Source organism: Hyalella azteca, unplaced genomic scaffold (assembly GCF_000764305.2).
Source record: "Hyalella azteca isolate HAZT.00-mixed unplaced genomic scaffold, Hazt_2.0.2 contig1718, whole genome shotgun sequence".
NCBI lineage: Eukaryota > Metazoa > Arthropoda > Malacostraca > Amphipoda > Hyalellidae > Hyalella > Hyalella azteca.
In genome coordinates, this window is record NW_025932021.1 from 48227 (window position 1) to 65485 (window position 17259).

General features: G+C 40.1%; 1 protein-coding gene across 1 annotated transcript; it reads right to left on the bottom strand.

Annotated features, from left to right (window-relative positions):
- Positions 1–2784: 2784 nt before the first annotated feature.
- On the bottom strand, positions 2785–16189 carry LOC108680363 (importin-11; the record flags this gene model as incomplete). Its single annotated transcript, XM_047883621.1, is given in 10 exon segments — positions 2785–6311; positions 6394–6739; positions 7472–7708; positions 8911–9023; positions 10241–10398; positions 11153–11321; positions 12682–12835; positions 13588–13755; positions 14340–15563; positions 16065–16189. Coding segments are annotated over 10 exon segments (2616 nt in total). The 3' UTR covers positions 2785–6288.
- Positions 16190–17259: the final 1070 nt, after the last annotated feature.

The following is a 17259-nucleotide window of genomic DNA, read 5'->3' on the forward strand; positions in this document are numbered from 1 at the left end:
GGCTTGGAAGCTTCATAATCTTCAATCTTTCTTCATAGGACTTGCCCTTCAAGCCTGGAATTATCCTTGTTGCACGTCTTTGAACATTCTCTATTAAATTTCTGTCCTTTTCAAATCTCGGTGACCACACAACGTTTCCAAACTCTAGACTCGGTCGTACGACGGCAACAAACAACTGCTTCATCGTTTCTGCATCTAGGAACTCGTATGAGCGTCTGATTAGTCCAAGAAGTTTGTTGGATGTGTTAGCTTGCGTTTCAACGTGCTTAGAAAATTTCAGCTCCTTGTCGACATAAACTCCGAGATCTTTTTCCACACTTGACTTTTCAATCATTACTCTCTCGTTGCAACCATGTCTTCTCATACTGTAATCTTGCTGTTCATTGTTCTTTCCAAGGTGAAGTACTTTACACTTGTCAGCATGTACAATGAAACAATATTTTACTCTCATCTCTACTTTACATATACTTTTATTGAATTTTGAAAGAATTTCTTCAAGATCTGATATATTAATCTACGATTAAGTTTGTCTAGACTAATTATCTAGTATACATATATGCATTAACGCGACGTAGAACGAATAATAAGTCAGATACTCAAGAATTTTATTCAGAAATTTTGACGGACATCAAGAGGCTCCTCATGATGTCCCGAATAGGGCTGATAAGTGGCAGTTGAGTTTTAACGCTGACAAATGTAAAGTAATCCACCTTGGCAAGAATAATGAACAGCAAGATTACAATATGAGAAGACATGGTTGCAACGACAAAGTCATGATGTCGAAGTCGACAATGGGAAAAGACTTAGGAGTCAATGTCGACAACGAGTTGAAAATTTCTAAGCATATTGAAGCATAAGTTAATAAAGCCAACGATTTTGACTGATCAGACGCTTTTGCGAGTTTCAAGATGCAGAAGCGATGAAGCTGTTGTTTTTCGCTGTTGTGCGTCCGAACATAGAGTTTGGAAACGCCGAGCGGTCACCAAAACTAGAAAAGGACAGAAATTTAGTCGGGAGTGTTCATAGAGGTGCAACAAGGATAATTCCGGGATTAAAAGGTAAGCCTTATGAAGAAAAATTAAAGCTTATGAAGAAAAATTAAAGCTTATGAAGCTTCCAAGCCTCCGTTATCGATGTCTGCGTGGTGACCTCAGTGAAGTATACAAGTATACCCACGGTTTATACAAGGTCCCCGGAGTCCTAGAATTTGAAAGAACCAACACCAGGGCCACGGCTATAAACTAAAAAACTGCGTTATAACACATCCACGCGACAACATTTCTTCTCGCTTCGAGTCACCGACATGTGGAACAGCCTCCCTGATAGCATTGTTGACGCTCCGAGTATGAACATCTTCAATAGCAGACTAGACGAAGCTATGCAGGAGCATATGTTCAGTCTTAAAATGCCTAGCAAATTACGGACCAGGCAAAAAGTCCAGACGAAGCTATGCAGGAGCATATGTTCAGTCTTAAAATGCCTAGCAAATTACGGACCAGGCAATAAGTCCAGCAGCTATCGCAAACAATCGTCAGTTATGGAAAGATCGGGTTCAAAAGGCCCGGTCCCTTGTGAATCAAGTCACGAAAAGTACAAGAATCGGCAACAGGCCATGGGCCTATTTCTTCAGTGCCGACAATTCTATTCTATTAATCTACTGATGTGTTTGTCTAAACGAATTCACTACTTTATATGCATTTAACACGATGTAGAACGAATAAGTCAGATTCTCAGAATTTTATTCAGAAAGTTTGCAAAGTTTGACGGATATAAAGAGGCTCATCACGATGCCCTCAATTGACCGCATCCTTTTAGCGCATTTTCTCATTTATGGAAAAAATGCACTATTGTGCTCGCCATGTCCGTCCGTGACCAAGTTTTCGTCGACGAGAAAATGCGCTCTATGTCACTCAGTGCAGTGAGTACTGAGTTATATTTTTTGTGTATTTAATATCTAACAATAAAATATTGTCTGCGGCATGTGTTACATTGTTATCGTAAATATGCTACAGCCGCTGCTGCAATTTAGGTAGCTACGTTCTAAAGAGGTCCTCTCACTCACGTTTACAGACTCAGAAGCCCAACGAGGTTGAGAGCTTTTCTTATGCTCAGGGAAATGAATGAGACTTTGTTCAGATAGCGGTGAACTTTTTGCCATTGTTTGGCTCATTGATCCTCACCCAATCTGACATGGCAAAAGGGTGTTCCAGTGTTACGTCCGTTTTCTGCTCGTGTGAAGATAGTAGTAGTAGAATGGTTTGCTAGCGCTTCAGCTATCAAGCTTTTTCGCGCCGGAGGTCAAAATGTAACATCGCCAGTAAGGCGGAAGGTCTCAATTGTTCAAAGTCTCGAATTATTCATCACCCACAAGGGGCGGAAGGTCTCAATTGTCCAGCTCGCTGAAGCTGGCTCGAAAGAAGCAGCGTTAGCATCTCAAAGAGACGAAGTGACAAGGAGGGACAGGTGGAAAGCAACAGAAACTAAGACACTCGAACAAGAGGTCGCTTACACGGGACGCCGGTGCCCGCACGAGAGAGACAGAGAAGGGAAATGTAAGGAATCCTACCTACATAATAACTTAACCCCACAACTGAGACCTACAGTCAGACACCGCGAGCTCAGCGGTGGGGCGCTCAGGAACAATCCCCCTAGGAGCGCGAAATCCCATAGGACTTCTGACGCGCACAGACACCCGTCAGAAGTCCCCCCCTAAGGAGTCATAATATACAATAACAATAAATTTCATAGCAATGAAATTTCCAAGGATGAAATAAAAGTCGCGTCTAAAACGGTGTTATATTATGTGTACACAACAGCATGCAGGATAATAATGTCAAGAACAACACGTACACAGCCTTCGATTTCACGGTCATCCAAGACTCGTGTGATACCAAAACAGCACCGAAAAAACGGTCGTCATGTTCACCTTTACTTCGTAACACACATGAAATACAATGTGAATGCCGTCACTCATTGATTAATGTCACGTCATACAGGAAAAATTACCTACTGTTTATATATGCGTAAACAGCCAGAGTTTACGTACTGTTTATATACGCGTAAACAGCCAGAGGTTACGTGCTGTTTATATACGCGTATACAGCAAGAGGTTACATACTGATAATATACGCGTAAACAGCAAGAGGTTACATACTGTTTACTTGTATACAGCAAAAGATTACGTACTGTTTATATACACGTAAACAGCAAGAGGTTACGTACTGTTTACTTGTATACAACAAAAAGTTACGTACCATTTACATACACTTACACAAAAATGGTTAAATACTGTATACACACGTAAATATCACTAGTAATAGTCGAGGCAGCGGCAAAGAAAATCCCTCATGAAGCATAGCACCGACGTTTAAAAAAATCTTATAAGTTACAGTAAATAAACTAGTCTTATGACATTGATACAAATTGCTGAATACTAACAGCAAAACTTATGCAAAATAACCACAGAGAAAATATAGTACAAAATAAAATAAAGAGAACTTACATCTTAGATTCATTACAGATATTTCTTCAGCGTGTTACTCTTCGAACGTTGGAAGGAATAGCAATGTAATAAAGCAAGTTGCTACGAGACGGCCTTCTGACCAAAGAGACAATTAGTAGAACCTGTAAGATTCATGTAAAAAAAGTCCAGGCATTTTCGTGATAAAGTATACCGGCTTACTGGGGGATAGTTCATCATTCTTAACAACTTTTACAGGAAGGCATGCTCACTAACTGTACTCTTACACAAAACTCATTCATTGCTCGAGAATAAATGGAGAATAAACAGTACTGAAGAACACACAATCCCAATTGATTCAATTGAACACTTTCGTGCAGTGACAGTGCAGAGTTCAAAATAATGGTCAAAAATAGTTAATAGCCGTCAATTAACTTCTCCTCAACAATATAATAAAAAGTATACAAACATAATAATGTGGTTCAAGCAAGTCTTCAGCTTTAGTCATGAAAGCAACGAGAGTGAGAAAAATGATAACCGAAAATGAATTGCATATTCAACAGGATGAAAATATCATAACTAAGAAAATATGATCGCAAAGTATTAATATTTGCTATGACAAATATGACAGCATCAATATTTTCCACTGGGGAAATAGATTAACTATCGTGACTGTCTGTGTTGTTTAAAAACTGTTAAAAATTAAAAAATAATTCCCTATTAACAGAAGTAAAAGTTGGCACAATTAAATTTGTTGCCGAGGTCGAATTGACCTACAACTTATTGGGTGGTAACAGCTGCTTCTAAACGCGTACAATATTTCATTGGGTCTACGGAAAAATTGTGAAAAATTTGCCAGACAAGATTTTCCTTTAGGCACTAATTATTCAAGCCGATTTGTTCAGAGCGGCAGTCCAGGGAAACATCAAACGGAGATGTGGTTTGTCAACAGACAACTTGACAGTCAACGGTAGCTGACTCTTCTAAGTTACTGAACTAATTAGAGTCAATAAGTAATACTCTTTACCATTACTTATGTCGCGTATTTAAACAGAAAATGTGGGTTTTTTTGTAGCATAGGAAAACAATTGAGGCATCGTAAGTCCCTCATTTTATGTGTCAAGAGCAGAGCATTTTCACAGCAAGTTTAGCTGCTTTTAATTTCTAAAATTACGCGAGTTGTCAGCACATCATTTCTGTAGAAACACATGTTACAATTTTATCACTTTGTGCGCAATACGAATCAATCGAATGAGACTAAGCATAAACAAGCATGTGGCAAGTAATAAACTTAAATTTGTCGATAATATTTACGCCAAAAATGATCGGAAACAAACGGGTTTGTTGCCCCCTTGCAACTAACAACAATGATTTAGAATGCACGGGCGCATTTTCCAAAAATTTGCAGATAAATCATTCACCACATCGGGTGATGATGGCTTATGTACCCTTCACAAGAAAAAAATTATCTAGTCAATGATATTAAGAACAGCAGAATAAATCTGACACCACCAAAAAATGAAAAAAAAAAAAAACAAAAATTACGTAGAACAGAAAAAACGGCACGAACAAATGCTAGTACGTCAGGGCATATCAATTGAAGTTCGTTCACAGAGCCACACGTTGTGAAGGAGCGTGAGCGCAGCCCAAGAAGGAGGCAGAGGCAATGGTTGCAAATAGAGCACTGAGCTGATTTATTTGTAGTCTCTTTAACAAATTGGAGATCACCGCATAGAAATATAAAAGAAGGGCAGTTAACCGCAGATGTAGGTATGGGTAGCAGTCGTCTTTAAGACGACTGAACAGTTCCAAGAGTTCGGGTGTCTTTCTCCTCAGACCGCTGAACAGCTCAGCGGTATTGACTATGTAAAGCTGCCAGATAATTTGATTATTTGCACACGAGGACGTGAGGCAAACCAAATAAATCAGTATGTATTTGTATATTACCGATGAGAAGTTAAGTGAGACTTGTTCATGATATCAATAGAGCTGAACAGAGAAGTGGAGTGCGATAGATAGAATTGATGAAGAGTGAAACTCGGAACTTGCGACTGAACGTAGAATAGAAGCAATTAAATGAAGCTCGAGGAAACAGTGTAATAAATTCACGAGAAATGAAAGATCAGTTAGTGAAGATCATTATAATCTACTCAACTGAACCATGTGCAATAAATTCATAAAAATTGTAACGAAAGCACCCGCCTACAAATCGATATGCTTTAATGATTATTTACAAAGCTTAATTAAAACCAGACTTTTGCGTGGGCATAAAAATTAAAGTATTCAAAGGACATCGAGAGCATTTAAATGCAAACCAATTACACAACACACTGCAGATTATACACATCACTGTGAGATTGTTCCAGTTCAACGAAACATTGCTTTTAACGTAAGAAACGGCCCCTGAAGCAGCTTTTAACATAATAACGTGATGCAAATGACAACCTTTCTGGTTGCAATTGTCAATACATAGAGTAGTACAAGAATAGATCCGCTCTCAATCTGTTCATTTTTTGACGCGTACATTTTGCGTAACCGAATTATGCGTTTGAGGAGGTGCCGTAATTCTCTATGCGATAATTATATTCAGTTGGGCATGTTGTACTCACACCAGCAGAGCTCGTGATAACAAAGTGTTGTTCTGATGAGTTATAGCGTCACAATTATGCATTCAAGATATGTCATCGTGACGTCAACTGCGAGGTCGGTATGACCTATAGTGAGGTCAATATGACAACACTATTTTATGAGTCATAACGACGCGTGATGACATAACTGGAGAACAATTATGCCACACATGCGCGTCATGAGAACATATTCTGACGTGATTATGACGGTTTAAAGGAGAGGTACATAACTGGAGAACAATTATGACGTACACGGGCGTCATAAGAAGATATTCTGACGTGATTATGACGGTTTAAAGGAGAGGTTGGAGGTTGCATCTCTGATGACGGCGCGCACTTCATCAGTGAGGTTGGCCATGACGTGCTGGACGGTCTCGGGGGGCGCCGCCCTCTGGAACTCCATGAGAGCGTTGCCAAAAAACCCTTGCAGAGGGAAGTTATGCACAGGATCAATCCTGGCGAGAGCATGACGCCGTTTGCTGTGCTCGCAGTCAGGGTCGACAGCTAGCGGGTCCTCGCTGTAGGCGACCCTGGGGGCATCATCGTCCTCGGCGAGGGCGGCTAGGTAGCTCGGGTCCACCGCTGACGAAGAGGACGCTGAAGAGTTCGCTTCGTCAGGCTGAACTGAGCCGTAGTCGCTGTCACTTATCACCTGTCGTCACAAGGCTGCGTTAGTATACACGTTAATCATTGCATTATTATTCCATCTATTATCAATACATAAGGGATTTCTTCGTTCAAATATATATGCTGCAGCTGTGAATAAGTTAAATTAATTGTACATAATATTTATCAAGTATATATTTTATTGACATGATATTCCTACATGATTAAAATACTATGCTCAAGTGCGAAATTAATCGAGGGTATTAGACAAAAAATAGGTAATCTAAATAATAGTTTAATAATAATAATAAGTATGCATGGCGCACAAGGATTTTAGTAGATGCTAGACATGCTAGAATAATGAATTTGATTTCAGTCACCACAAACGTACTAAATGGTAGTGAATAACTGATACGTACAGCTAATAATACGAACTCGTAAAAGAAAGAATATTCTAAGCCAGAAGAAGCAGTCGTTATTTGCGTTTGCAGATGCCATGAATTAAAAATAACTCAACACATTCGCCCGTAGTGCAAGTGAACCAACAATTTGTTTAAGCAATAATAATAATATTAGCGAACACATGACTCACAAGTTTGTCCTGTTTGTTAACCTCATATAGGCTATAATAACATTAACAAACACATGACGCACAAGTTTGTCCTGTTTGTTGCCCTCATATAGACTATAACAACAACATTAACAAACATATGACGCACAAGTTTGTCCTGTTTGTTGCCCTCATTTAGGCTATAACAATAACAAACACATGACGCACAAGTTTGTCCTGTTTGGTGTCCTCGTTGGTGACGTCATAGATGACCTCAACGATGGCCTCAGCAGCACGGCTCCAGACGGCCAGGAGGGCGGGGTGATGGACAGCAATGAGGCGGCAGAGGCCGAGGGCGGCCAGCTTACGACGCTCGTCAGGCGTGACCACGGAGAGACGTGAGCACCAGACACGCAGCAGAGCCGTCAGCACCGCCTCGTCTGCCTCCTGCACGTGCTGGCTTATCTGGTGGAGATAGGGCACTTAGTATTGTAGCGGGAAAATCTGTTACATTATATTGTATTGTGGCGGGAAAATGTGATATTTTATATTGTAGCGGGAAAATCTGATATTGTATTGTAGCAGGAAAATGTGATATTTAATATTGTATTGCAGAGGGAGAATCAGATACCTATATTGTTTTGTAGCGGAAAAATCTGCTATATTATAGTGTAGCGGGAAATATACAGTATTGTAGGGGGAAAATGTGATATATTATAACTCACGGTTTCTGCCAGCGGACCCTTACATACGTGGATGATCGTAAACAACGTACAGTCTTGGAAAAAACACAAATATATTTCATTATACGCGAGATTAACTCAACTAATACAAACTTGAGGATAACTTCGCAAACACGAGCCAAGCGATCACAGAATGAATGTCGAAATTAGAACACAAAATTAGGGTCGAAACAAATACACAGATATCAACAGTTCTACCAAATTGTTAGCTTTCACAGAACTGGCGGAGGCTGTCCCCAAGAGGAACCAGCTAATAATTATAGTTCAGGTAGGAAAAGGGCTCCTGATTAGCCACCAGTTAATTCTTAAGAAGAGATTCATACACTTTTTCTTTCTTGTCTTGCTAGGAGAAGTGCAGCGGATTAGAATCAAGATTGCGGCCAAAAGTTGCCCGCTATACTACCTATTCAATCCTGTTAATTACAGAGCTAGAAGATGCGTCAGAAGAGACAGTATTGACTTTAAATTACAGAACAGAAGAAATGTTTCTTGTCGACACTATCTCTTCTGACATATTTAAATTTAATTTTTAATCTTCTGAAAAGAAACCCAAATGAAGCGAATGAGCAATAAGTCCTCAAAGTAAGGCTAAAAAATCATTTGGAGTAATGATAATTAAAATGCAAATAATAATAATAATAATAATAATTTCACACTGCTTGAAAAAAATACATTCATTCGATAAAAAATTATGAATCAATAAAAGCAAGTAAGAGGTTTTATTCAGTTACAAGTAAAAGGCACGCTACGTCACATTTGACGTCGTCCATCACAAGTGTACAGGACTCGATGGTACAGGCAAGTGTACAGGAGACTCGATGGTACAGGCAAGTGTACAGGACTCGATGGTACAGGCAAGTGTACAGGAGACTCGATGGTACAGGCAAGTGTACAGGACTCGATGGTACAGGAAGTGGTACTCACTAGCTGCAGGATTGCAGTGAAGCTGTCGTAATGGACGAGCAGAATCCTGCTCAGCAGGGACAGCTGGGCAGACACCATCATCGGGTAGGTGCTCGTCTCGTCCAGGAGCAGGTCTGGAACACCGCAAATTAATCATTATAATTCTTGGATCATTTTGTTAAGATTTTATTCTACTGATTTTCTACATCTAATTTCCTCCCTAAAAATTTTCCAATATTTGTCTAAAAATAAGTGAATGATATAAAGAATTATTCATTTATTTTTAGACAAATATTGAATATTTTTTGAGGAGGAAATTGGATGTAGAAAATCAATATAATAAAATTCACAACAAATGATTTATTGATTTATACTTAAAAATCAGCATTGACGAATAAATTACAGTGAATATAGAGCAGAGTTATAAATATTAATAGAAAGTTGTTTTCAGTTGAGCAACATAAAATATAGCAGGGAAAAACTTCGCTATACTCAAGAAGATAAAATTAAACTCAACACTAAGTCTAGGGACACACAAACTGTTCCTAACCTAACCTAACCTAAAAGTTCCCGTTGTGAATGAGAGAGATCATTTACTATTTACTACCGCTATTTCACTACCGAAATGTATCATTTGTCCGCGGATGTTTTCATATTTGCCAGGTACAAGAATTGCACGAGGTAAGTTATAAAAGGTCTGACCAGATCAATGACAGTCCGCAGTCGTACGCCGTCAGTCTCATTGTGAGGTTCTACCTGAGCTCACTGACTTCGCTCTGAACATTTGAAAAAAATTAATAGCTTGTTAAAAAAAAATACAGAACAAATTTAATTATTTTCCTGCTGATACCTGACTCCGGAGAAGTTGCCATTTTTTCAAACTTGTGATTTTCTGCAATTAAGAACTAGGTAAGTTACTTTTTGGTAATATGCTCGGAATAAAACTTTAATGAAAAGTAACTAAGAGCAATACGAACTAATGCCATAATAAAAAAGGAATAATAGCTTTGATTGACATGCAATTTAAACAAGATTGCCGGCGTTCTGCTGTGTACTATACAAGCCATCTGAAAAAAATACTGTGTTGCAGCGAACGTCTTGAGGCATTGTAACTATAATATTTGTTACCGATTGTTACTTCCGTCAGCCAATTGCTCACCGTCTTTCAAGCTAAACCCACATACGGTATTAACACTAGAAATCAGCGGCTACGTGTACTTAGGCCGCTACGTACATGTACTTATCCCTATGCGAGTACTCAAGCGAGTTCTCATAGCATGGCCCTGGTATTCAAGAGTTAACCTGCTAGATTAAAAACTGAAATAAGTGCAAGAGAAAACTAGTATCTCACTAGAAGATATTTTGGCGACGAGGGGCGTGACTAGGAGGACGCCATCCACGGAGCAGGTGCGCACGACGGCCTCCAGCATCCTGAGCACCAGCACCAACCCCTCCGCCTTCAGGTCGCTGGCTAGCCCGCCCAGCACCTGTAGCAGCTCACGGCCGTACCTGACCAATAACAGGTCATTAATAGGTGATTACTTAGCTCTGCTAGCAGCTCACGGCCGTACCTGACCAATAACAGGTCATTAATAGGTGATTACTTAGCACCCCTAGCAGCTCACGGCCGTATTTGATGAGCAACATGTGACTAATGGGTGGCAAGAAAATAAATATTTGTAGGCAGGAAATTATCTATGAGAGTCTGGAGTCTAGAGCAAATACTTGTTAACGCAAATGATTATTAACCTGAGGTCGTCATGTGCACTAAAATATTCATAAATGGTTGGTTAAAAAATAAACGCGCTTAAAAAGGTTAATCACGTTCTTCGGTTCGAGGTTACTGGCTACGTTATTATGTAGCTGACAATCACCAATCAACTGTTCATCGTTTATCACCTTTAGCCATGCTTAGGAGGTTGAATATTTGCACTTTGAAAATTCGGCGTTGTTCAGACATCGAAAATTTATGACAGTCTTGTCCCATTCTTTTAATGACGGAAGTAGTACAATATCTTAAATTAATAATAGGAACAAGATGATATTGAATAATATTGAAGTCGGATAGCGTTTCAGTTTTTTTTCTTTATCTGATTTAACATAATAATTGACATTGTAAGTGCATAATCCATATCTGATGAAATTATCAAGTGAGAGTTGCTATTTTTTGCTATAGAATTTCTTCAAATGTTTACACGGTGATTAAAGATGTTAATTGAGGGGAAGAAGATATTAATTGAGGGCAGTAAGACATTAATTGCACCTGTGCAGGAAGTGCGTGGGACAGAGGAGGATGTAAGCTGTGGTGATCTGCGTGCAGCCCTGCAGGTAGTCCGTGGAGGCATCCAGCACAGGCAGCAAGTTAGCGTACAGCTGCAGCAAGTTACTGTGAACTTCAGGCAAGTTGTTGCTCTCTGCGCCTGTAACGCAACCTGCAACACACACAAATTTAGAAATAATTACGCAATAATATGATATCAATTAATTTAACACATTGACTACGATTGCTTCATCTTGTACTATTATTTCATTTTTAGTACTTTTTCTGAGCAGGGTTGCCAGACTGCAATTTTTTCCGGACAAATTCCGTGATTTAGTTTTTCTCAATTGCGTTGGCCGGCTAAAATTTATGATAGGGGTACTTCCTAATTAAATTTTAAATACTGCAAAACAAAAATAAATGGAATTTTTATAGCGGAACCTACAAATAAACTAGTATAAATTGAATTATCGGCCTTTTTTGTTCTTGGATTTGGCCGAATTTAGGCAACCAGAATTATGTACCACTACCTCCTGGAGAAATACATTTCGTGGTACGCATATGTACCAATACGTAGTCAACGTGTTAAAGACACGAGCATTCTTTCATGAGACACATAACAAGGGCAATCCACTATAATACTTGAGTCCTTCTCACCCTCCACCAACTCAGTTTTATATACTAGACATAAGCACAAGCAACTAGTCAAAGATGCACAAGATATCGCCCAAATCCTAAATACTAAACGACAGACTATAATTCATAACAAGACCCCTGACCTCTCAGCACGAACCCCAGTCACTTAATTAAACAAACACACACGCTGATCTTTGACCAGGCGGCCATGTATAGGAAGGCATTTCCTATAAAATTTTGTTATGCAGTTAGAAACAGAACTACAAAATGGCAAAAATGACTGACTCTGTGCAAAAGGCGGCACTGATGCAGGATGCATTTAAGGTAAAAGAAAATAGGTTATGAATGTTCAATAGGTGCGAATTTATAAAATAATAATAAGGCCATCTCTCTAGGCTCACGGAGGACGCCAACAGTCATCACAGACCAGAGCAGACAGGAAATACGCAATTAAGAAATTGTCGCGTAGACAAATTAAAAAAATAACATAGTAGAGTAAGTAAAGCTCCACACGAGCCATGACATCAAAGATATATATACAGGCTGTCATGGCGCTTAGGATCACTTTCTCAGCTAGACAATTCTTCAGACAGATTTAGTAAGGCGGGTATAGCTAGAATATTGCTTTATTGAGAAAGCAAGGTAAACATTGGCACGTAATTCACTCAAGTACACATAGTGGCCTATGCACATGTAGCGGCTGATTTCCCGTCTGTGATTGGTGAGTTTACCTTGAAAAGCGGTCAGTGATTGGCGGACGGACTTACGAACTCTTAATTTTTTAAAGTAGGGCCCCAGGTTTAGCAGGCAAGGCTCACCAGAGACCCCAGCAGGCAAGACTCACCAGAGACCCCAGCAGGCAAGGCTCACCAGAGACCCCAGCAGGCAAGGCTCACCAGAGACCGCAGCAGGCAAGGAGGGCGTGTTCTCGAGGACGCAGTACCAGAGTTGCAGGCCGTCCTCCAGCAGGTAGACGTGGCTGGCATGCGTCGTGTCAGTAGACAAATGCAACACTTTCAGCAGGAAGTCGTGCATCGCAATGCTGTCACGCTGCACAAACATGCCTCATGTTATATGTGCCCTTACTAAACACAATATCAAAGGCTGAATTTTTATCTAAACTAAGTTCATTAAATGCAACACTTTCAGTAAGAAGTCGTGCATCGCAATGCTGTCACGCTGCACAAGGCTCATGTCATCAGTCGGCTTATCAAGCACAATATCATACGCTCAATTTTTATCTAAACCAAGTTCAGTGTCGGTTTGAGAAATCACATCATTAGTATAATTTTTTTTTTAATTTCCGGAATTTGCGTTGGTTATTGCTTCACGCAATCACTAAACATTCAGAAATAATGTGAGCTATGAGAATTTATTGATCATTGCTTTGAAGTATGTTGAATTATTAGCAATTAATACGATTTGGCTTATTAAAAAAATTTAAAAGAAACAAATATTCTCCATGAAACATAAATATGACGAGATGAAGAATATGAGGAATTTGTTGTCAAGAGAGAAAATAACAGGTATCCCTTCAACGATTAACTTCAATGAACTGGAATACTGCTAAAATTAATAAAGTCTTACTGAACCAGCGTGATCTGTACTCCTATGAAATATATTTACAGCTGAAGTGGAAAAGAACCGCCTAAATATATTACAAAGACAAGGACAAAACCCACCCCCACTCCTATGAAATATATTCAGATGTATTACAAAGACAAGGACGGATTATACTGGATGTATTACAAGACAAGGACGGATTATACTGGATGTATTAGAAAGACAAGTACATGACCTACCCCCATGCAGGAGACGAGGTGTGTGAGTGTGGTAAGGATGGCACAGCGTAGCAGGTTGTGGTGTTCACTGTCATGCCACAGCTGAGGTAGGAACTGTACCAGGGGGCCGGCCGCCTCCCGTACCTCCACTCCCATCACTTCGATCAGGATCGACAGCACGTTCAGGATCTGCACGGACATGGATGTGCTTAATAATCATTAAACTTACAATAGTCGCTTGCTATAACCTGACTAGATTGGTCGCCTGCCATACAAGAGTGTGTCATAAATAAATGACACAATATCGCTAAAAAAATATCGTAGCTTTGATAATTGCTTGAGTAAGAATCATATAAAAATAAAGTTCTTTGGCTTAAATATATGAAACCATGAGTTATTAGAGCAATTTAAGATTACATCTGAAATCCACGCGACCGCTCTAAGGTTAATTAGGAATTAGATCAAGTGAGGAGGAGGTATATATATCAAACAATCGGTGTGAATATAACTTGATTCCACAGTAAAAGAAAACGAAATCAAAAAGGTATATCCAAGTGATGCGAGGTTTTGTCAAAATTCCCCACAATAAGTAATAATGAAATTCAATCAGTATCATGCAGTCAAGTTTCATCTTAAATATCGATAAAGGTCTTTATTTAACTGACCAAGCCATGAGTGAATTCCACATTCATGAACAACTTTCCATTCATGAATTCCACATTGAACCAAGAAGGAATAGAAAATGATTACGCTACGGAAGAGTGAAATCTGACCTGCATTTTGACGTCACATTCCTTGGCCTCTTTAAGGAGGTTGAAGAGGAGCGTCACAACTGATGACAAGTAAGGCACGAAACACTTGCGATCAAAGTCAAAGTCATCAATGGCTGTTCTGAGAGTCATGGCTGTGTAGTATCGAACCACAAAGTCAGAGTCGGTCGACAACAAATGAATGCAAGCCTCGTATAACAATGGTCTGTTTTCAGCGGAGAAACGCACATCGGTCCATTGCCCGACCAACCAAATGATGCGACGTCTGAGAATCCGGTAGTTTGAGTCGGTGATTTTGAGTTCGTGTACTAAATGTGTTGTAAAAAGCATGTCAAAATCAACCTCCTCTACTATGTCGAATGATGTCAAGCCTATTGCATTATAGACGGCATCTTTGGACAGCAGTCCTTGGAAGTTAGAAGAGTCCGTCATTTTGACAGCATCGGTCATGAGGGACAGAACTACGCGAGTGAAAGGTTCTCGGTAATCATGAAACATTTTTTTGAACAGGCATTCAGTGGCTGGTCGTAAACTGAACTTCCATGAATCCCCTCCTTCCACTTCAGTGCAAAATCCTTCAGGATCAGATTCCCAGATCTCCAAATCCTCCCTGGACAACAGGAAGTACTGCGTGATAAGCCGATGGCAAATTTGTTCCAACACCGTAGTTGTGAAGAACTCTGACTTTATTCTGTATGCATGCAAGGCTTCAGGGTTTTTGGTTTCTTCAACGATTTTGTTGACTTGATATTCTGGGCAGTCAAGGATACTCTTGATCATGCAGAGGCACTGAACTGTGAACCTCTCATAAAGCACCGCGTTTCCATCGTCCGTGAAGACAAGAGTCGTAACCAGACTCAGCACATTTGCAAGATAATTCAAGAAACAGTACGGGTAGTTTTCTAAAAGTTCAAGGAGGCACTTCATTAGCAGATTGGCATATTTTTCAGAGATGCCTTTTAACTCGTCACCTTCATGTTGCTTGCGAAACAGCAAGATTGCTTTGGATTGTTCGCAGACACTGCGGTAAAATTCTGCGACTTGAGGAACGTCAGATGGGGACTTGAAGCCGTAGGTGGCCATCTGTCGCAGGATCTTGAGGCAATAGTGAGCTCTGTGTAGTGACACTACAATGCCTTCTGGGGCAGACTCGGCAGGTCCAAAGAAATGTTCCACTTCTACCTTATAAAGAGCGTGTAAATCCGGGAACAGCTTGCTTGAAATATCCTGCAATAAAAATGGTAATTTGATGTACAAAATTTGACCACGAAAACTTCTAAGTAAAGAATCATTTGCCACGGCATTGATGATAAAGTGTCACTGAAACTCATCCTATTTCATACAGTACCTATCAAACTTTATGAAGACTTCCACTCATAACATGTCACTACCAGGGGCCATACTTTCAAACTCGCCAAGTGAACGTAAGTACTTACGCACTATTTTCTTGTCTATGATTGGTGGATTTTGCTTGAAAGGCCGTCAATGATTGGCTGATGAACTTACGATCTATCAACTTTTTAGAGCATTTTCTCACTTATGGAAAAATGGACTATTGTGCTCGCCATGTCCGTCCGTCCGTGACTTCACTATTTCGTCGATGAGAAAATGCGCGCTCTGTCACTCACTGCAGTGAGTACTGAGTTATATTTGTTTTGAAAGTATAGGCCCAGGACCACAACTCGACACAAATCTTGCCCATGGCTAGCATTTAAGCTAAATTCTTACTTGGAACTTCCGTCTGTCGTGCATGAGTCTCTTGGATGAGATCTGCTTGATGACGTGATGTAGCGTGAGTAGCGAGCGTTGCTGTAGCTCGCTGCCTCCCCTACCTCCGCCTGGGGGGTCGCCTCCTGTAATACAACACATTTTGTGTCAACACATTTAACGTTAACATAAGCACAAGCAGTGTAACAACGACTCGGAGACGGAGGACGACGAAGGCGGCGCATCAGCGTGACCTTGGACTACGACGTCCTAAACTCATCATAAGGTCATAAGGTCATAAGCACCAGCAGTGTAACACAACACATTTTGTGTAAACACATTTAACGTTAACATAAGCACCAACAGTGTAACACAACACATTACATATTTTAAGTAAACACATCTAACATTAACATAAGCACCAACAGAAACCTATGATGCAGTCACAAAAAATAATGTGTACAAATGCTAGGAACATACACACACTCGTTGAAATAATAAACACATGTACATAAAATAAGACAAATTATCCGCATGTTGCATGATTGAAAGTAAAACGGGCAACCAAAATAAACTGCATGCATTAGGTACTACAATACAAATACCAACGCTAAAGACCAGAAACAGATGCATGTAAACTGATGACGCTTCATACAAATATTGAGGATATGTTCAGGATGAATTTTTGCCCTTCTGTAGGCTTGTTTCGCTATGCTGTTGGGCATTGCTTTTAATTTCGATGATATTCTGGGTTTGAATAGTTCATATAATAACATGTACCTATAATAATATAATATTCAATTTCGAATAGTTCATATAATAATATGGGTGGAACCTGCAACAAAGGTAATGAACCCTGCAGCGATACAAGGTTCAATTCTCTCAAACATATACAACCTGTTGTTCAGCGACTTGATGCGGCTAGTATCTTCACTGGTAGCTAAAACTACCAGACCAGAAGGTCCACAGTTGCCCGGTAGATCCACTAGTTACCCAGTAGACCCACCAGTAGCCCAGTAGCCCCACCAGTAGCCCAGTAGATCCACCAGTAGCCCAGTAGACCCACCAGTAGCCCAGTAGACCCACCAGTAGCCCAGTAGACCCACCAGTAGCCCAATAGGCCCACCAGTAGCCCAATAGGCCCACCAGTAGCCCAATAGGCCCACCAGTAGCCCAGTAGACCCACCAGTAGCCCAGTAGACCCACCAGTAGCCCA